Source organism: Pongo abelii, chromosome 13 (assembly GCF_028885655.2).
Source record: "Pongo abelii isolate AG06213 chromosome 13, NHGRI_mPonAbe1-v2.0_pri, whole genome shotgun sequence".
Taxonomy (NCBI): Eukaryota; Metazoa; Chordata; class Mammalia; order Primates; family Hominidae; genus Pongo; species Pongo abelii.
Window position 1 is genome coordinate 87,552,169 of NC_071998.2, and position 22,674 is coordinate 87,574,842.

The 22,674-nt window shown below is 46.0% G+C and overlaps 1 protein-coding gene across 1 annotated transcript in view; it reads right to left on the bottom strand.

Annotated features, from left to right (window-relative positions):
- The window catches only part of ZNF367 (zinc finger protein 367), a 32,272-nt gene extending 31,496 nt beyond the window's left edge, over positions 1-776 (bottom strand). Inside the window, exon 1 of the mRNA XM_002819997.4 lies at positions 20-776. Coding sequence (XP_002820043.1) covers positions 20-436 — 417 coding nt within the window. The 5' untranslated portion in view covers positions 437-776. The remainder of the gene's footprint in view (positions 1-19) is intronic.
- Positions 777-22,674: the final 21,898 nt, after the last annotated feature.

A 22,674-nucleotide genomic window follows, 5' to 3' on the forward strand; every position in this document is an offset into this window, starting at 1 on the left:
GCCCGCCCGCGCCGCTCACCTTGAGGTGGCCGCTGTCTGGGCTGCTCGCTTCCTCCTCGTCCTCACCTCCCGAGGCGGCGGCGGAGGCCGAGGCGGCGGGCGGGGGCGCGCCCCGGCCACGAAGCCCCGAGTGCTCGGCGGCTGCGGCAGCAGGCAGGGCGGCCGAGGCGGCGGCCCCCCCGGCCCCAGGGCTGAGCGTCACGTTGTGTGCGTTCTCGCCCCAGCGCCACGGGTACACCATGAAGTCGCTGAAGCCGGGGCTGGTGGGGATGAGCGGCGGCGGCGGCTCCGGCTCCCCTCCACCGCCGCACGTTGGCTTGATCGGGGTCGTCCTGATGACCGACACCAGCACCCGCTTCGGGGAGTCGTGGCAGAAGATGACGGGCGGTGGCGGCGGCGGGTTCTCCGCCATGGGCGCCTCGACGCCCCGGATCATCGCCCGGCCCGACCCGCAGCTCCGGCGGCCCCGGGCCGCACTCCTGAGCACCGCTCTGCCCCTCGCTCGCTCTGCTCCGAGTCGCAGGCTCAGTCCTGCCGGCTCATGGCAGACTGACGTTTCCCGGAATCCTGCGCAAGCAGCCACCTAACGAGTTGAGCGGACGGCACCGGCGGGCAGGGCTGGACCCCAGCCCCAGGTCAAGCGCGCCCTCCGCTCTTTGTACTCCGCAGCGCAGGCTGCAGCGGGCGGCCCGGCCCTTGCGGTGACAGGAAAGCAGGACGCGCGGCGCTGAGCCCCCAAAAATAACAACCTGCCGCCGCGGTGCCTGCCCCGGCTTTTCCCGCGTTACATTTCGCGCCTGGGCGGAACCAGTCACCGCGAGGCCGCTGCCCGCTGGCCGCACCGGCGAGTGACAGGCGGCGCGAACCAATGGCCAGGCCTGGCCTTCTTTCCAGCCGGCCGGGGCGGGGCCGGGTCTGCGCGCGGGTCCTTCCCACCTCGCCATTGGCCGCCGCTCTTATATTTTTTTCTGTCTGGAGGGCCAACAGCGTTCGAAACTCCAGTGGAGCGCGCGGCGTCTGCACTCGCCCGGACACACCCGCCTGCCGCCCCGCCCCGCCGTCCCTCCGCGTGGTTCGTCCCGGCCAGGGAGACGGGGGTGGCGGGGAGGGCGGCTGATTGGACAGCGGCGGGGCGGGGTCGGGGGTGATCGTTGGGCGGTGGAGGCGCGCGCTCCGCTCGGCCCCGCCCGCCGTTGGTTGTTGGGCCGCGGTTCCCGCGCGCAGGGAGTTTAAAGGGCTGGGGCCCTTCCGCCCGCCCCGCCCTCGGTCCCACCACCCGCCCGGCGGCTGGAGTCTCTGCTGCCCGAGGTCCTGATGGGCACCCGGCGTGCCTGGTTTCTTAATCGTGTTCCGTCTGCTCAGCTGTTGCACGCTCTGTGAACCAGCCCCGTCAGCACCGCCCTGACTCCCCCGGGCCGATTGTGGGCCTCCCGTTCCCCATTTGTGGAAAGGGGAGAGTTCAGGAAGTGGCCTCCGAAGTCCCTGCGGGCCGCTCGCGGCGCGGAGACCACAAGAGCTGGGCGAGTGTCCACTCACCCTGGACTGATGCCCCGAAGTTGCCTCGGGGATCCCCCCACCCCGGCGACCCCGCTCTACCGAGCGGCTGCTCCGGGGGTCGGGGCAGCGCCCCACTTTGCTCGGCCCCCACCTGCCCCGGCCGCGTCCTCGTACTAGCCCCGGGACGCGCGGAGCCCCAACGTCCTCTGCCCGCCCCGCCCCAGCCCCGCCTGGCTGGCGCCGACCGCTGCCCGGGTGGGGCTCGCAGGCCGCAGAGGAAGGACCGGGCGGAGGGGGTACCCAGCTTCCTACCCGCTAGATGTGGCCTGGGGAGCTGCGTTTTGTTCTTGGGAATACAGATTCCCAGGCACCGCCTGACTCTCAGTAGGGGCTCAATAAATATTTGTTGAATGGATGAGTGAATATCCATTGGTTAAGGGTTAGAATTGGTAATTATGTTAGAACACGACTGCATAATAGTAGATAACTAAGCTGAATAGCTTTTCTTTCTGTGAAAGACACACACACAAATGCACAGCTATGCCTAAATTAAGCCACAATTGTTTAAAAACAAATAAAGGAAACTCTTTGTGTACTGATATGAACAATTTCAAAAATGTATTTTTATTTTAAAAGGCAAAACAAGCAATAGTGTGATTTTATGTAAAATTGTTAAAGTGGGGAAAATGTACGTTTTTACTTTTAGACGTACATAAAATATCTGGCAAGATGCAAAAGAAACATGGATCATGGAGGGAAATTATGTGGCTGGGAACAGAAGTGAAAAGATTTCAAGAAATACAACATATAACTCTTTGTATCTTTTGAACTTTGAACCAAGTGAAAGTATCCTTTTAAGAAATGAAACATTATATAGCCTCCATTTTCTGGAGGCCTACTACAAAAATAGCATATATGTACTGATACACAATAATACATGTGGATGTTTCACAGTTCACTCAACAATTGGGTAAGGAAGATATTTTTCCCATTTTATAAATGAGAAAAGTTGAGGCTTGTACAAGATTGCATAATAAATCCTTTGGAAGAGTAAGTCTGTACTACCTGTGGATTATACTTCAGTGTCTGCTGAGCAAAAGGAGGAAAAGGCTGAAAAATGGGACTCACACATTTCTCAGTCCCATTTCTCATATTCCAAAACTTTCAGGGTTTAGGGGCACATTTCATATTGTAATGGTTGATCTAGAAAGCTGAAAGTTCAGCCCTACTTTCACCTAATTTAGTAAACATTCATTTTGTTTTTACAGTTTAATACCAAAAAACATATTTTTTCTGAATCAGTTGGAAGGGAAATGTTATCCACCTATTTTATACTTGACAAGTAGTGTAAAGAAAAAAGTGATCTATCCATCATGGACACTCGAATTAGGAGTTGAGCAAAATCCAACAGATTAATCACCAACAAATAGTTACTGTTTAACATTCAGAGCATGCCCCAGAGGGCAAGATGAATCATCCAGCACAGGATGCTGACTTTCTGCTTCTAAAAATTGCCCTTCATCAACAGTAACCTGGCAACTCCACTTGCTCTCTTCCCCAAGAGAATGAAAGACATGCCAGGAATGCGTGAACTGGGCAGAGGGTGATTCCAGGAGCAAAGCTGAGGTCATACCAGATCTTTGCTTGTTTGGCTCCATTTTCATGCAATGAGGAAGCTGTCTGAAGTGTGTGGATCATATTCCTGATGTCTTTATTCTGTCTCAGATATTAACAGCCCATACTGTCAGAGGCCTGTGAACCAGAGCAACTCCATCTTAAACAGGAGCTGGGTAAAATGAGGCTGAAACCTACTGGGCTGCATTCCCAGATGATTAAGGCATTCTAAGTCACAGCATTAGATAGGAGGTCAGCACAAAATACAGGTCATAAACACATCGCTGATAAAACAGGTTGCAGTAAAGGAACCGGCCAAAACTCACCAAAACCGAAATGGCCATGAGAGTGACCTGTGGTCGTCCTCACTGCTACACTCCCACCAGCGCCGTGACAGTTTACAATGCCATGGCAATGTCAGAAAGTTACCCTATATGGTCTAAAAAGGGGAAGCATGAATAATCCACCCCTTGATTAGCATATCATCAAAAAATAACCATAAAAATGGGCAACCAGCAGCCCTCAGGGCTGCTCTGCCTGTGGAGTAGCCATTCTTTATTCCCTTACTTTCTCAATAAACTTGCTTTCACTCTGCACTGTGGACTCGCCCTGAATTCTTTCTTGTGTGAAATCCAAGAGCCCTCTCTTGGGGTCTGGATCAGGACCCCTTTCCGGTAACAACAATACATACTAACTCTGAAAAATACTGAAACCTATCTCAGGATACTTACTATATTACTAAAGTAGTCTTTTCAACTCTTAAAAATATAGGCCCCTTCGGCCGGGCGCGGTAGCTGACACCTATAATCCCAGCACTTTGAGAGGCCGAGGCGGGCAGATCATGAGGTCAGGAGATCGAGACTATCCTGGCTAACAGGGTGAAACCCCATCTCTACTTAAAATACAAAAAATTAGCCGGGCGTAGTGGCGGGCGCCTGTAGCCCCAGCTACTCGGGAGGCTGAGGCAGGAGAATGGCGTGAACCCGAAAGGTGGAGGTTGCAGTGAGTGGAGATCACGCCACTGCACTCCAGCCTGGGCAACAGAGCGAGACTCCAACTCAAAAAAAAAATATATATATATATATATGTGTGTGTATATATATATGTATATACATGTATATATGTGTGTGTATATATATATATGTGTATATACATGTATATATATATATGCCCCTTCTGATAAAGATATAAACCTCAAACCCCCTTTTAAAAAAATGTATTTTAAAGTTTCAAGATAAAATTGAAGTAAGACAAAGCGCAGTTATTAAAGTCTACGTAAAACATAGCAGGCCAGGGGTGGTGGCTCACGCCTGTAATCCCAGCACTTTGGGAGGCCAACGCAGATGGATCAACTGAGGTCAGGAGATCAAGACCATCCTGGCCAACATGGTGAAACCCCACCTCTACTAAAAATCCAAAAACAATTAGCTGGGCATGGTGGCATGCGCCTGTGGTCCCAGCTACTGGGGAGGCTGAGGCAGGAGAATCATTTGAACCCAGGAGGCAGAGGTTGCAGTGAGCAGAGATCGCGCCACTGAATTCCAGCCAGGGCGACAGAGTGAGACTCCATCTCAAAATAACAACAACAACAACAAATAGCAAGGTTTTTTGTTTCACTTTGTTTTTTATTTTTAATTTTATATATATAATATATATATAATATTATATATATAATATATATTATATATATATTATATATATAATATATATTATATATATATTATATATATAATATATATAATATATATATAATATTAATATTATATATAATATATATAATATATATTATATATATAATATATATAATATATATATAATATTTTATATATATATATATATACATATTTCTTTTTTTTTGAGATGGAGTCTCGCTCTGTCGCCCAGGTTGGAGTGCAGTGGCGCGATCTTGGCTCACTGCAAGCTCCGCCTCCCGGGTTTACACCATTCTCCTGCCTCAGCCTCCTGAGTAGCTGGGATTACAGGCACCTGCCACCATGACCGGCTAGATTTTTTTGTATTTTTAGTAAAGATGGGGTTTCACTGTGTTACCCAGGATGGTCTCGATCTCCTGACCTTGTGATCCACCCGCCTCGGCCTCCCAAAGTGCTGGGATTACAGGCATGAGTCACTGCGCCTGGCTCATTTTTATTTTTTATTTTTTTGAGTGGGAGTCTAGCTCTGTCGCCCAGGCTGGAGTGCGGTGGTGAGATGTCAGCTCACTGCGGCCTCTGCCTCCTGAGTTAAAGCTACTCTCCAGCCTCAGCCTCCCGAGTAGCTGGGACTATAGGCATGCGCCACCACACCCAGCTAATTTTTGTATTTTTAGTAGAGATGAGGTTTCACCATGTTGGCTAGGCTGGTCTCCAACTCCTGGGCTCAAGTGATCCGTCCACCTTGGCCTCCCAAAGTGCTGGGATTACAGGCGTGAGCCACGTGCCCAACCCCAGCATTTGGTTTGATTGATGAGAGATACAATGCAATCTCAAATGAGGATCAAGTGATCCTCCCACTTCAGCCTCTTGAGTAGCTAGAACTATAGCCACGCATCACCACACCTGGCTAATTTTTTGTAGAAATGGGTACCACTATGTTACCCAGGCTGGTCTCCACCTCTTGGCCTCAAGCAATCCTCCTCCCCCAGCCTCCCAAAGCACTGGATTATAGGCAGTCCTCAATCTAATTCTCATTTCTCTCCCACTTAACTAGGACTAAGGATGCATTCCTAGCAGCTTGCTTTACGTCAGCTAACATCCCATTGGCCAAACAAGCCACATGGCTCAGCCCAAGACTGGAGAATTATGCCCTGACGTTACATGGGAGGACACTGCAAAGTTACTTGGCTGAGGGTGTGGATACAAGGGAGGGTGAAGAATCGGGCCATTAACACCCTCACAGTCTGGGTGTGTGAATGCCCTCCTGTGGTGCCAGGCTGTTAACTCCAGTGCCACATGTTGAAGAGATGCTGAAAGACATGTTCTCCAGGGCACAGGTTTGCAACCCCCGGGCTGTGGACTGTGTGGCCTATTGGGAACCAGCCACACAGCAGGAGGTGAGCAGCGGTAAAGAAATATTACTGCCTGAGCTCTGCATCCTGTCAGACCAGCGGTGGCTTTAGATTCTCATAGGAGCACAAACCCTGTTGTGAACTGTGCATGTGAGGGATCTGGGATCTAGGTTGTGTGCTTCTTTTGAGAATCTAATGCCTGGTGATTTGAGGCGGGACAGTTTTACCCCAAAACCGTTCCCTTTCCCCTCTCCATCTGTGGAAAGGTTGTCTTCCACAAAACGAGTCCCTGGTGCCAAAAAGGTTGGGGGCCGCTGCTCCAGGGCACAGTTGCAAGTTTGCACAGGCCCTGCTATGTGACTGAGTCCCACAAAAGACATTTTGTAACAAGAGGACTACAATATCACACAAACTTTAAACTTGGGGCCCACATAAACCTCAGATAAGATAGTCTTCCCCTCATGGGAGCACGGTAAAATGCTTCTTGGCTAACAGATAACTTGACTAACTATAAACAAATCATTTTTAGCTGCTTAACCACATTAGGGATAACCTACCAAACCTCCTTCAACCTGAGATCACCACATTCCTAATAATACAGGGACTTTGGGCCTCCAGAATTGTCAGTGAGACAGCTTGGGAATGACAGTCCGATTCAGAAGGCCGTCCCAAGGACTTGCCTTGAAACTATCTTTCCATAGCAAGTATATATATATATACACACACATATATGTATGTATGTGTGTATATATGTACATATATATATATTTTTTTAATTTAAGAGATGAGGACTCACTATGTTACCCAGGCTTGAGTGCAGTGCCTATTCACAGGCACATCATAGCTCCCTGCAGCTTCAAACTCCTGGCCTCAAGCAATACTCCTGCCTCAGCCTCCTAAGTAGCTGGGACTCCATGGAGCCTAACTACAAGCACAATGTTTTTACTTAAAGTATAAGTTATGTATCAATACAAAATAGTAAATAGTAAATACTTTTGCAAAACTTACACAAGATTGAGAAAGTTTGTTACTCCTACAAATGAATTCTACTATTATTGCTCACCTCTGGAATTGCTTTTGGTGACACAGGTGGTGATTTGGGGGACTGACCCATCTTCTAAGCATTCCTTGACACCCCCACTGTCATCAAGGATCTGGAGGTTTGACCGTTTGACCCTTCTGTAATCTTGAAAGTGACTGAGTGGGCCAGGTGACTCTTGCCTGTAATCCCAGCACTTTGGGGCACCGAGGCAGGCTGATCACATGAGGTTAGGAGTTCAAGACCATCCTGGCCAACATGGTGAAACCCTATCTTTACTAAAAATACAAAAATGAGCCAGGCGTGGTGGCGCACACCTGTAGTTTCAGCTACGCGGGAGGCTGAAGTAGAAGAATCACTTGAACCCAGGAGGCGGAGGTTGCAATGAGCCGAGATTGCACCACTGCACTCCAGCCTGGACAACAGAGTGAGATTGTCTCAAAAAAAAAAAAAGAAAGAAAAAAGAAAATGAGTAAGTGACTGAGTGACTGTGAGGTACTAATATTGGTTCTCTTATGCTCCACAAAAACATCAGTTTCGTTATCTTAGACCCACAATGATCAATTATCAGCTGGATATGGAATCAACTTTAAAATGATATGTGGCTCTACACTGTAAATTATACCAATTTGACTTGTTAGAATAAAATCCAAAGTAGATTTAAATGAAGCAGTTTAATTAGGGCAGCAGATTCATAATACTTTCAAGAAGCACTTAAGTCTTATGAGAGGTCATTGAACTGACTCTTGGGACAGCTTCCCGTTTTATCACACTTAGGATCTGCGAGTATCTCGAGTGCCCTAGTTGTAAGCTTGTGCCAAAGTAGTCAGTACATTTTACATCCAGGAAGACTTTCCACTGTGGTATTTCATCATGTTTATTGCCATTTAATTAAGGTAAGTAAGGACATACACATTTTTAGTTTAAATTCTGTTCCTCCTCACTTCTGTGTGTCAGAGTTCAACTTTGGAGAGTGGGTTGTCAGTACAATTATTGTTGTTTTTCTGATATTCTGTCTTTTACTTTTTACTCTGAATTATTTGGGGCTTACAGAAAAGTTGCAAAAATAGTAAATTTTTCACGCATACCTCACTCAACTTCCCTTAATGCTAGCATCTTATATTACCACAACCACGTATCAAAACCAGGAAATTAACATGTGTACAATATTATTTATTAAACTACACTCCTTATTCTATTTTAATCTTTTTCTTTTTTTCCACTAATGTCTCTTTTTCTGTTCCAAGATCCTGTCTGGATCTTACATAGCATTTAGGGATTATTTGTCCTTAGTTCCCTGCAGTGAGTAACAGTTCTTCAGTGGCTCAGTGGCTCCTTGTTTTTCCTTTTTTTTTTTGAGTCAAAGTCTCAGACTATTGCCCTGGCTGGAGTGCAATGGCGCCATCTCGGCTCACTGCAACCTCTGCCTCCCGGGTTCAAGCGATTCTCCCGCCTCAGCCACCCAAGTAGCTGGGATTACAGGCACCCATCACCACGCCCGGCTAATTTTTTTGTATTTTTAGTAGAGACGGGGTTTCACTATATTGGCCAGGCTGGTCTCGAACTCCTGACCTCGTGACCCGCCTGCCTCAGCCTCCCAAAGTGCTGGGATTAGAGGCGTGAGCCACCACACCCAGCCCCTTGTTTTTCATAATTCTGAATTGGTCAGAATTATGAAATTGGCTGGGTGCCAATGGAGAATCCTTTCTCCATTCTACGGAGAAATAATATTTCATTGTATAGCTATACTATATTTTGCTTATCTATTCATCAGTTGATGGATATTTAAGTTGCTCCCACCTTTTGGCTATTATGAACAGTGGTGCTGTGAACACTCGTGTGTCTGTTTTTATGTCGATATATGTTTTTATTTTTATTTTTGGTTATACCTAGGTGTGGAATTGCTGGGTCATAGAGCAGCCGTGGGTTTAACATTTTGGGGATCTGACTTAACTTTTCCAAAGCAGCTGCACTCACTCTGTTGCCCAGGCTGGAGTGCAGTGGTGCAATCATGGCTCACTGCAGCCTCAACCTCCCGGGCATAAGCAATCCTCCCACCTTCGCCTCCCAAATAGCTGGGACTACAAGTGCACAACACTATGCCCAGCTAAGTTTTGCATCTTTTTTGATACAGACATGGTCTCGCCTTGTTGCTCAGGCTGGCCTCAAACTCTTCAGCTCAAGCAATCCACCCACCTCAGCCTACCAAACTGCTGGGATTATAGGCGTGATCCACCGTGCCAAGCTGTCTCTTAATTTTTTTTAAGAATTCTATATATATGAGAACATTGCCCTTTTGTCTGTAGTATATGTTGTGAATATTTTCTCCCAAGCTGTCATCAGTTGTCTTTTGACTTCATTCATGAAATTTTTATCACATGACTTTATTTAAAAATTTATCTTTATCCTTGTGATCTGAAATGCCACCTTTGTCATATACTAAGTTTCCATATGTATTTGGGTCTAACTGCATTCTGTTCTACCAGTCTGTTTGCCTGGGTTTTTGTTTGTTTGATTTTTGTTTTTTGTTTTTTCGAGACAGAGTCTTGCTCTGTCGCCCAGGCTGGAGTGCACTGGTGCGATCTCGGCTCACTGCAAGCTCCACCTCCCAGGTTCAAGCGATTCTCCTGCCTCAGCCTCCCAGGTAGCTTGGGACCAGAAGTGTTTGGGATTTCAGATTTTTTTGGATTATGGAATTTTTGCATATACATAATGAGATATCTTGGGGATGAGGCTTAAATGTAAACATGAAGTTAATTTACATTTCATGTGCACCTTATACACGTAGCCTGAAGGTAATTGTATACAACGTTTTAAATAAAAGTAAAGGTGTGTGTATGTTGAACCATCAGAGGCGAAGATGTCACTATCTCAGCCACCAATGTGGACATCCCCATGCTTCCCGACTCTGCATTTATATGATACCAATAAGCAATCATTTTCTTAAACTCACACATACGTACTTACCAGTAAAAAATATGACATTCCATTAATGCAGTGAAAAAATAATGCGTTCAGGGCACCCAAGATAGCATCACCAGATACCTGCATCAGTGGCTAAACAACAGCAGCTTCTGGTCTCCACCTACGATACTACGTTTTGATTGAAAGGCTATTGTATACTGTATCTTCTTTTTTTCAGTGAAAAAAAAAACATCAGTAGCAGTTAAAGGATCAGGAAGTGGGTCCCATAGGAGTGAGGAGGCATCTGCTGGATGGCTTTTCAAAATGTTTCCTCCAGCATCATCTGCCTCATTAACAACAGTTTCTGTCTTTTTTTTTTTTTTTTGAAATGGAATTTTGCTCTTGTTGCCCAGGCTGGAGTGCAATGGCGCGATCTTGGCTCACTGCAACCTCCACCTCCCAGGTTCAAGCAATTCTCCTGCCTCAGCCTCCCAAGTAGCTGGGATTACAGGCATGTGCCACCATGCCTGGCTAATTTTGTATTCTTAGTAGAGATGGGGTTTCACCATGTTGGTCAGGCTGGTCTTGAACTCCCAACCTCAGGTGATCCACCCGCCTCGGCTTCCCAAAGTGCTGGGATTACAGGCATGAGCCACCACCCCCGGCCAGTTTCTGTCTTAGACGTCTCTCTTGATTTTTATGAACTGACATGATTTCTTGTTTGGTTGTGAATGCACACTGCTCTAGTTTTCAATAAGCCCATCACACATTTTCACCGGGTCCTCTATAGGTGCTTTTTCCATAGTGTTAACATCATCATCTTCACTGTCACGGTTATCACGATCACCTTGGTTCAGAAGCAACTCAGATATTTCACCCTCAGTTAGTGAAGGAACAAGGCTCATTACTGATGTTAAAAACATCTTCAATATCCACTTCTTCCAGCTCTGACACAGACTACATATATATATATGTATATATGTGTATATATGTATATATGTATATATGTATATACACACACACACACACACATATATATATATATTTTTGAGACGGAGTCATGCTCTGTCGCCCAAGCAGGAGTGCAGTGGAGCAATCTCGGCTCACTGCAACCTCCACCTCCTGGGTTCAAGCAATTCTCCTGCCTCAGCCTCCCAGGTAGCTGAGACTACAGGCATGTGCCACCACGCCCAGCTAATTTTTTTGTATTTTTAATAGAGATGGGGTTTCACCATGTTGGCCAGGCCGGTCTCGAACTCCTGACCTCAGGTGATCCACCTGCCTCGGCCTCCCAAAGTGCTGGGATTACAGGTGTGAGCCACCGCACCCGGCTGACACAAACATTTTTGATGAAAATTTCAGCTGGGGAATGAGCAAAATAGGTATCAAGGAATAACAAAATCTTACAGTCCTCATTCAGTTTAGTTTCTCTGCAATGAGCACATGCCACTAGTACAAAATGTTTGTGAAAACAATTAGAAAAGCTGTCCCGGATGATCCCTGCCTTTTTGTTAGCAGAACAATGGATCAGTAAAAAATTCACTCCTTGAAAACAGCAAGCTTTTTCACTTGCCTGTTACAGTAAGTTTACATTTATGTGTGCCTGCTGCATGAGCACATTGCAACATAGTTATTCTGTCCTTGGCATCCCTAATTCCTGTAGGGGCTGTCTCACCAGCTGTAGTCAATGTATTTCTGGGGTAATAACAGCAAAACAATAATGTTTCATCAGCATTATAGACTTGTTCTGCTGTCAGATTTTCATCAGCAATGACCTTGGCACACTAGTTAGTGATTTTCTCTGCTGCTTCATGATCACCACGAATCTTTAAAAAAATTTAATGCTGTGTCTTCTCTTAAATCTGCACCTAGCCTGCTGAATATTCACAGTTCCCTTCAATTTTCAGTTCATCGTGATAGATCTTTGCTTGTCTCATGATAAGCAGGCCATTAAGTGGCATATGCTCACTGCTATGCTAATGGATCCACTCTTTCAATACATGATCAAGATCTTCATTTTCAGCTTTGCAGTGTTTTTCTATTTTTCATTAACTTCTATTCATCACTTTTAGCACAGAAGTTCAACAGTTTATCCATCTGTTTCTTCAGGTCACATATGGTGGTCATTCCAACACCATACTGTTCTGTAAGGCATTTCACACTTCCACCGCCATCCAATTTTTCCAACAGCATGACTTTCTGTGCTATAGATAAACATAAGTGCTTCTTTTTTTCTTATCACTGTTACCCACAGGGGTATCTTTTTGGCATTTCCAACAATATCTTTAAACACAGAGCAGAGAATAAGCAAAAAAAAAAACACAGTGAGCAATGCACATAGGTCTTGGCCCTATATGGGGCATTGTGGGGAAACTGTCATTAGTGCATCCAGCTGCATATGTGCAATTTTATTACCCTTTACATGCACGCTTGTTGGTGGGTAATCTGGGCATGCACAGAAAAGATATACCACAGCTGAAAGGGACCGGGAGGGTCTTTTTTTTCTGTTGGGGATGCTGAATAAACCATGTTGTGCAACTGCATTTTGATTGCAACCTATCACATGAGGTCAGGTGTGGAATGTTCCATTTCTGGCATCATGTGAGCACTCAAAACGTTTCAGATTTTGGAGCATTTTCAAGTTTGGATTTTCAGGTTAGGGATGCTCAACCTGTCATTGATTTCTGTCATCTAATCATAGTAGTTAATACCTCCAATACAATGTTGAAAAGTAGTGGATAGTGAACATCCTTGCCTTATTTTCAATGCTAGAATTCCCTATAGTGTATCCCCATTAAATAAGAAACTAATTTTCAGAATAAGGCATATACATTCAATTATGTTAAGAACATATTTTTTAATTCCTATCTTCCTGAGTGCTTTATGACAAATGTATGTGGATTTTTTTCCAAAGGCTTTCTCTCCTTTTAAGGAGGTAATAATATGATCTTTTTTCTTTTTTCTTTTTTCAAGATGGAGTCTCGCTCTGTCGCCCAGGCTGGAGTGCAGTGGCTCAATCTCGGCTCACTGCCCACTCTGCCTCCCGGGTTCATGCCATTCTCCTGCCTCAGCCTCCCAAGTAGCTGGGACTATAGGCGCCCACAACCAGGCCTGGCTAATTTTTTGTATTTTTAGTAGAGACGGGGTTTCACTGTGTTAGCAGGATGGTCTTGATCACGATCCTCCTGTCTTGGCCTCCAAAAGTGCTGGGATTACAGTTGTGAGGCACCGCGCCCGGCTTTTTTTTTTTTTTTTTTTTTGAGAGGAGTCTTGCTGTGTCTCCCAGGCTGGACTGCACAGGCGCAATCTCCGCTTACTGCAAGCTCTGCCTCCTGGATTCACACCATTCTCTTGCCTCAGCCTCCCGGGTAGCTGGGACTACAGGTGCCCACCACCACACCTGGCTAAATTTTTGTATTTTTAGTAGAAACGGGGTTTTTGTAGTTTTAGTAGAGACGGGGTTTCACTGTGTTAGCCAGGATGTTCTCGATCTCCTGACCTCGTGATCTGCCCGCCTCGGCCTCCCAAAGTTCTGGGATTACAGGCTTGAGCCACAGCACCTGGCCTATATAATTTTTGAAAAGCAAGATGGACAAAAGAATAAGACCCAGAGGGGATACACACACATACACACAAAAAAGGGTAGTCTCTAATTGGTAGGTGTCTAGTACATAGGGTCTATGGTTCAATCTGTCCCTTTTGGTATAAATTAGCATGCCAAGATACAGTTTGAGTCAGCCAGTTCTCAAGAATTACATTTTTATCTGAGGTACATTTTAGAATCTAATGTAGCGTCATTAGATACATGTGCAAATTTTTTTTTTTTTTGAGATGGAGTCTTGCTCTGTCACCCAAGCTGAAGTGCAAGGCATGAACTTGGCTCACTGCAACCTCTGCCTCCTGGATTCAAGCCATTCTCCTGCCTCAGCCTCCTGAGTAGCTGGGATTACAGGTGTGCGCCACCACATCCAGCTAATATTTTGTATTTTTAGTAGAGACGGGGCTTCACAATGTTAGCCAGGCTGGTCTCGAACTCCTGACCTCAAGAGATCTGTCTACCTTGGCCTCCAAAAGTGCTGGGATTACAGGCGTGAGCCACTGTGCCGGGCCAAGATGTGCATGTATTTTATGTGCATACTGTTCACCATTCCCCCCAACTACATGGAAAGCTTGTCTGGGAGTTTAGATAAAGATGGCTCCAGAGCTCTTGCCGAATTCCCTGGCTATATCAGGTGCTCAAAAGTTGATGACTTACTATTATTTTGATATAATCATAACCCTTCATGATGCTTTTCAGGTGTTGAAAGCACTTCTGTGTATTTTCTTATTCGACCCTCACAACATCTCTTATCAGGCTGACTTAGCAGAGTATCTGCATTTTATAGCTAAAGAGAAAAATATCAAAGAGATTTAAGTGGCTTTGCTAAGGCCATATGGCTCACATGGGGTAGGGCTAGGACTGGCACAAGTCCACTCTTCTTTGCTTTATGCCATAGTGCTCATCAGAGCCTGAATTTCTCTTAAGACGTGTTTTAATGATATGTCCCATCACAGTGTTTGATAAATGATAACATCAATAGCAGAGATATCATGTAGGCAAAAACAATTTAGGAATTGCATTTTTAAGTGCTCACTCAGCCTTAAGAGGGTAATTATATAATGAATTTAGAAAACCCAGCCACTTTTAAAGACTTACTGTAATGACAGAAATGATCTTGGATGCTAAGCAAAAGAATCAAGTACACTGTATTGCTCAGCATTTCTATTTAGTTGGAAGCAAGAGTTTTCAGATATTTCACCCCCTATTCATTCAACAAATATTTATTAAGTGTCAGTTGCATGTCAGCTCTGTTCTCCTCACTGGAAATACAGCAGTGAGCAAAACAGTCCTGCTCTCAGGAAGCTCAAACTCTTGTGGCAGGGACCAGGAAACAAACAAATGCATATACACAGTGGACAATGCGATGGAGGAAGAAAAGGTGGAAAATGGGGCAGAGAGGCTGGTCAGAAGCTGGGTGTGGTGGGGCGTGCCTGTGGTCCCAGCTACTAGGGAGGCTGAGGCAGGAAGATTCCTCGAGCCCTGGAGTTTGGGGCTGCAGATTGTGCCGCTCCACTCCAGGCTGGGCAACAGAGCAAGAACCCATCTTTTTTTTTTTTTTTTTGAGATGGAGTCTCGCTCTGTTGCCCAGGCTGGAGCGCAGTGGTGCGATCTTGGCTCACTGCAACCTCCGTCTCCCAGGTTTAAGCAGTTCTCTGCCTCAACCTCCCAAGTAGCTGGGATTACAGGCGAGTGCCACCACACCCAGCTAATTTTTGTATTTTTAGTAGAGACGGAGTTTCAAACATCTTGACCAGGCTGGTCTTGAACTCCTGACCTCATGATCCACCCGCCTCGGCCTCCCAAAGTGCTGGGATTACAGGCGTGAGCCACTGCGCCCAACCGAACCCATCTCTTAAAAAAAGAAAGAAAGAAAGAAAAGAAAAGCTAGTCAGGGAAGTTCTCTTTGATTAGGTGACATCTGAGCAGGGACTTAAAAGAATTTAGAGAGTGAGCCATCTTAGGGAAACTTGGCTCTGAGCAGAGCAAACAGCAGGTAGAAACATCCTTTAACAGTAGAAAGGCCCTGGGGTAGGAGAAAAAATGCTCTCATTCTCTCTCTCTCCCTTTCTCTCTTTTTTTAAAGAGGCAGAGTTTCGCTCAGAGTGTCGCCCAGGTTGGAGAGGAGTGGCATGATCACAGCTCACTGTAACCTTGAACTAGGCTCAGGCAATCCTCCCACCTCAGCCTCCCGAGTAGCTAGAACTACAGGCATGCCCCACCACACCTGGCTAATTTTTACTTTTTTGTAGAGATAGGGTCTCACTGTGTTGCCCAGGCTGGTCTCGAACTCCTGGCCTCAAGCAATCCACGTACCTCAGCCTCCCAAAGTGCTGGAATTACGGGTGTGAGTTTCATTCTTAAAAGTGTAGAAAACAGCTGGGCATGGTGGTGGGCACCTGTAATCCCAACTTGGGAGGCTGAGACAGGAGAATCGCCTGAACCCGGGAGGCGGAGGTTGTAGTGAGCGGAGATTGTGTCATTGCACTGCAGCTTGGACATCAACAGCGAAACTCCGCCTCAAAACAAAAGTGTAGAAGACAAATTCTCTCATTCCCAAGTGATCCAGAGGAGGGCCAATAACTTTCAACTTTTCCCCCAATATTAAAGGTAGTGAGAAGAATGTCTTATATTTACGTGATTACTTTTATTTAAAATAATATTTCTAATAAATAGTAAAAGCTACTATGCCTCTGTTACCTAAAGAATGTCAAATATTTTTAAGAATAAAATATTGATCACTTTATTTATTCATTCTACTTACTATTATGTCTTCACCATGCAGACAACTTTGTCTTTCTTCTTTAATAAATTGAAGTTTTACCTAAAGGGCTTACTTAAGCTACACATCATGAAGCGCTTGAAAAATTTAGTTGGCCAGGGAAGAACAACCAGAAGAGATGGCTTTCTAGCTGGACATTTGTTGAACTGAACTGCCTTCTGTGTCACAGCAAGCACACTTCTCGCTCAGGATGTTCATCTCCTGTCCTCTTGGATTTTTGCCTATGCTGTGGAAATATCCAGGATATTGGGTATCTTCGTGTTACTGACTTCCCAGCTTAATGATCTGTAAGGCCAAAACTTAGTGACTTAAAACAACCACCATTTCATTTTCTTATAATTCCATGGGTTGACTGAGCTCAACTAGGCAGTTCTGCTGGTCTTGTTTTGTATGTCTCTGGCAGTTGCAGTCAGATGGCAAATGGGGCTAAAGTGATCTGGAAGTTTGCCAGTAATAAAGGAATGGCTGAGTCTTTCTCCTTCCCCATATAGTTTTAGGGCTTCTCCTCTCCAAGTGGCCTTTCCACGTGGCTGCTTGGGCTTCCTTACAGAATGGCAGCTGGGTCCAAGGGGAATCCCAAGAAAAAGAAAGCAGAAGCTGCCATTTCTTTTAAATGCTAGGTCCGGAATTGGCACAGCATCATTCCCACTACATTCTATTAGGTAACACAAGTCACAGCCAGTCCAGATTCAATGAGGGAGGTGACTGCACAAACACACGAGAACTGCGAGGTGTACCTCATTGTGAGCCATCTCTGCAGAACAGTCCTAACACCTTCTCATTTGCATTATCTTTATGTATATTTACTTTTGTTGGATAATCAAACAGAAAGCCCACAGGACATGCTGGTAAAAAGTATGAGGCAGAGTAAAAGGAAGGACTAACACTTTCTGGTGGGGGAACGAACAACCTTGAAGTAAAGGTGGCTTCCAAGCTTCCTCTGGAATGGTGAATAGTCTCCCTGAGGAGCTCAGGGAGGGTAAGTCAAGCAGAGGAAACAGCATATGTGAGGTCACTGAGGCATGAAGGAGCCAGGGATGTTTGCAGAACATAGTCCTGTAAGGATCATACGAGAGAGTGGAGAAGGTGGTGGAAAAAACTGGAGAGGAAAGCTGGCATATGATTAAGAAAGTATAGCTAGGCATGGTGATACATGCCCGTGGTCCCAGGTACTTGAGAAGCTGAGATTACTTGAGCCTAGGAGTTTAAGACCAGTCTGGTCAACATAGCAAGACTCTGTGTGAAAAAATAAAATAAAATAAAGAGAGAGAGAGAGAGAGAAAATGAATGAATGAAAACAAGGAAAAAAACAAAAGAGAAAAAAATAAAGAAAAGGTTCTATCTGAAAATGAGTTAGCCAAGCTCGAGGTGAAGGGCACAGTCCTTCAGACTGCCAAGTCTGCCTAAGACTGCAGACAACAGCCACGATGAGTCAGAGCAGATAGGTGCCACAAGAGTGTCCTCAAGTCAGACACCAGCCTCAAGTTTGGGGGCTCCCTGGGCCACCCTCATTCAGACCAGCTAGCTGCAAATTAGGGTTCCCATGACCACCCTCAGGTCTGATAATTCACTAGAATGACTCACAGAACTCTGGAAAGTGTTATATTTATGGTTATAGCTTTGTTATAGTGGAAGGCTACAACTCAGAACCAGCCAAAGGAAGAGACATCTCAAGCGAAAACCATAGTGGATCCCCATGTGCAGCGCTCCTGTCTTCAGGAATGGTTACTGGCCTGGTGTCCACGTGTGGCAATGCACTGGAGGACTGCCAGCCCAGGAAGCTCAGCTGAGCCTCTGGTGTCCTCGTTCTTACTGGGGCTTGATCACACACTGTTTTCATGGCTGACCTTTTTAGTCTCCGCCCCTCCGGAAGTCGCAACTGATAGGGCATGTCCCAAAGCCCCCACCAGAAATCACATGATTACGGTTGTCTGATCACAAAAGCACTCCAGACAAATAAATAAATATAAGGCAGGATATTCCAGGGACCCCCAAGTCACCTCCCAGTAGCCACACGCACAAAGGCCAGGCCTCTCTTCAGAGGAAGTGAATTCTGCATCGCACAGCACCCTGCTGTATTGTGAATACAGGTTAGGAGTGCAGGCTTTGGAGTGTGTCTGGGTTTGCCTGCCGTGTGTGGTCGCCAGTCGCTGTGAGGCCTGGTTCTCCTCTCCTTCAGCACACTTGTGGGACTGTGCTTCCGTGCACCCTTTGAAGACAGGTGTGGTCTCGTGACATGCCTCAGCTGAGCAGCAGAGCTTCAGGAGTCAATGCCAGATTCACCACAGGCCCTTTCCTCTACCTCAGGGAGCGGAGAGGGTGTTGAGATGAAAGCTCCATCAGCCTGGACCCCTGAGTAACCAGGGGGAACATGTGTCCACCCCAACCCTTGCCAGACTTGCTGCGTGCGTGAGAAATAAACCTTTGTTGTGTGAAACTGCTGAGATGTCAGATGTTCTTTGCCACAGAATATCTTTTTTTTTTTCAGATGGAGTCTCACTCTGTCACCAGGCTGCAGTGCAGTGGCGCGATCTTGGCTCACTGCAACCTCCATCTCCTAGGTTCAAGCCGTTCTCCTGCCTCAGCCTCCCGAGTAGCTGGGATTACAGGTGTGCGCCACCACGCCCAGCTAATTTTTGTATTTTTAGTAGAGATGGGGTTTCACCACGGTGGCCAGGATGGTCTCGATGTCTTGACTTCGTGATCCGCCTGCCTCGGCCTCCCAGAGTGCTGGGATAACAGGCGTGAGCCACTCCGCCTGCCCGGCCCACAGAATATCTTACTCTAGCCTGATGTTACATCGCCGGTGACCTTGGGCAAGTTCTTCAGCTCCCCTGCTCCTCAGTTTTCTCACCTGTAAAATGGGGACAATAATGCCAACCTCTCAAGACTCTGGTGAGAAGAACTGAGTTACACACTGTGTCAGTTTGCTCCGGCTGCCATAACAAAGGCCCATAGGCTGGGGGGCTTAACCATGGGAAATTTACTTCCTCACAGTTCTGGAGGCTGGAAGTCCCAGATCAAGGTGTTGGCAGGGCTGGATTCTTCTGAGGCCTCTTTCCTGGGCTTGCTGCTGGCTGTCTTCTCCCTCTGTCTTCACAGAACCTTTGCTTTATGCATGTCTGTGCCCTACTCTCTTCTTATAAGGACAACAGCCATATAGGATTAGGGTTCACCCTGATGACCTCATTTTAACTTAATTTCCTCGAAAGACCCCATCTCCACATATAGTCACATCTCAAGGTACTGGGGGTCAGGATTTCAACATATGAATTTTAGGGGGTCAAATTCAGCCCATAACACACATGGAAAACATTTACAGTGGAACAGCATGTGGTACATAGTGAATGTTCAATCATATTAGCTATTATTATTACTATCATTATATTTTATATACACTGACAAGAAAATATAGCCGATAGTTTTACCTGAAGAAGGTTGCTGAACAATATATTTGCCATTATCTCTATTTAATTAATAATAAGCAAACAAAGAATCATGTATACTTAAGGACAAAAAATTATTTAAAATATGCCAATCTGGGTTAGGCGTGGTGGCTCACACCTGTAATCCCAGCACTTTGGAAGGCCAAGGCTGGTGGATCACCTGAGGTCAGGAGTTCAAGACCAGCCTGGCCAACATGGTGAAACCCCGTCTCTACTAAAAATATAAAAATTGGCTGGCTCCTGTGTAGCTGGGATTACAGGTGCATGCCACCACGCCCAGCTAATTTTTGTATTTTTAGTACAGCCTGATGTTTAGTGTAGCCTGATGTTACATCATGGGTGACCTTGGGCAAGTTCTTCAGCTCCCCAATCTGAAAAGGCTACATACTGTACTAGCCAACTCTATGACATTCTGGAAGGATATGTCCAGAGGTAAAACTATGGAGACAGTAAAAAGATCAGTGTTTGCCAGGGGTTGATGGGGGAGGGTGGGATGAAGAAGCGGAGCCCAGAGGTTACTTAGGGCAGCAGCCCTGCTCTGTGTGATACTATAATGGTAGATACATGTCATTATACATTTGTCCAAACACACAGAATGTGCATCCCCACGACTGAGCCCTAGTGCCAACTACGCACTCTGGGTGATAACAATGCATGGATGTGGGCTCAGTGATTGTAACACGTGTGCATTATGGCGGAGAATGTTGGCAGTGGGGAGGCTGTGAGTGGAAGCAGGGGGCTTATGGGGCTCTGTACTTTCTGGTCAATGTTGCTGTGCATATGAAACCACTCTAAAAGTAGTCTATTACAGTTTTTTAAAATGCAAAACAAATAATATGCTAAACTGTTAATAATGATGGGGGAGGGGTATATTACAAGGATATTTGGTCATATATTTTGATAATATTTGAATTTCTTTTTTACCTGTGTGTGTGTCTATGTAAATTTGTAATCAGAAAAAAAAATGTGTAAGAAAACAAAAGGGTGGCCAGCTCCTGGGGATCAATAATCAAAAACAAGGGCGGTTGGTCCACATCCTGTACTTCTGCCCATGCAAGGCCTAACTCTCAGCTGATGCTCCATAAAGGTTGGCAACATCCTCACTGCTTGCTAATCTCTCAGCTGGGTCATAGCTCCAAAGATGCTGGGAAGGAAGGGCTCATCCCCTCAGAAGTAACTTCTGTCCCCTCTCTAGTAAGACCTGGCTAGGATTGAGAACTCCAAAGGACAGAGGGGCAAAGGCTTAGGAGGGGGCTCTGTATGTGTGAAGAGGTGTTCAGATGTCTGTGGGAAGGGACCCTGAAGGAAGGACCACCAGGACCAGAACAGACAGGGAGGGGCTTTCATAGGCGACTTCAGTGACCATAGCGCAGCCTTTTAAGCCAATGTAGAAGACAGCAAGTCTACTGGGTCTTTGCCCCATAGACTATTTATATATGGTGGGGTTTTTTGTTTGTTTGTTTGTTTTTTCGAGACAGAGTCTCACTCTGTCGCCCAGGCTGGAGTGCAGTGGTGCAATTTCAGCTCACTGCAACCTCCACTTTCTGGGTTCAAGCGATTCTTGTGTCTCAGCCTCTAGAGTAGCTGGGATTACAGGCGCACGCCACCACGCCCGGCTAATTTTTTGTATTTTTAGTAGAGACGGGGTTTCACCATGTTGGCCAAGATGGTCTTGAACTCCTGACCTCAGGCAATCCATCCACCTCGGCCTCCCAAAGGGCTGGGATTATAGGCTTTAGCCACCGTTCCCAGCCTATATATGTTTTAAAACATGGCAGTGGCTTTGGCTTAGACTTAGAAAATCTGAGGTCAAATTCCAGCTTTACTAATTGCTACTGCTGTGACCTCAGACAAATCATTTAGGTGTCTGACCATACGTTTCCTTGTGTATAAAATGATGATCATGATGCCAGTTTTCCAGGATCTTTGTAAAGATTTCCTGGCATAATGTGGGTGCTCACTTGATTAATGGATTTTGAGATATGTCTTCAAGAAGTGAACACCAATAGGCTGAACTGAGGAATTTCTAGGTAGGAACTGGGTGGGGGTGAGCAGGAAAAAGAAGCCTTTCATGCAGAAAATGGGGCCTTCTACACTTTTTTGTGTGTGTGTGTGAAATGGAGTTGTTGCCCAGGTTGGAGTGTAATGGCATAATCTCGGCTCACTGCAACCTCCATCTCCTGGGTTCAAGCAACTCTCCTGCCTCAGCCTCCTGAGTAGCTGGTATTACAGGTGCCTGGACCATGCCTGGGTTATTTTTGTATTTTTAGTAGAGATGGGCTTTCACCATATTGCCCAGTCTCGTCTTGAACTCCTATCTCAGGTGATCCGCCTGCCTCGGCCTCCCAAAGTGCTGAGATTATAGGCATGAGCCACCATGCCTGGCCAACAGCTTTTAATTCTGTTTACAAACATCTATAAATGTTATGTGTAATATGATAATACAATTTTAAAAATATTCCCAAGAGGAATAAATTAATCTCCTAAGAGTAAAAATTTGGCTCCTCAGGTATTAAATAAACCTGAAGGAGTTGAAAGAGTTCTGATGGTCCTGGGTGTGGCTGGGTAGGGGTGTGTTACACTGGGAGAGGCTCAACTGGTTAAGAGCTTGGACTTAGATGACCATTCAGAGATGGGAAGTGAATCCTTGAGCCTATAATGACTTCTTTTTATTTTGTTTTGAGACAAAGTCTCACTCTGTCCCTGGGCCGGAGTGCAGTGGTGCAATCATGACTCACTGCGGCCTCAATCTCCTGGGCTCAAGTGATCCTCCCACCTCAGCCTCCTGAG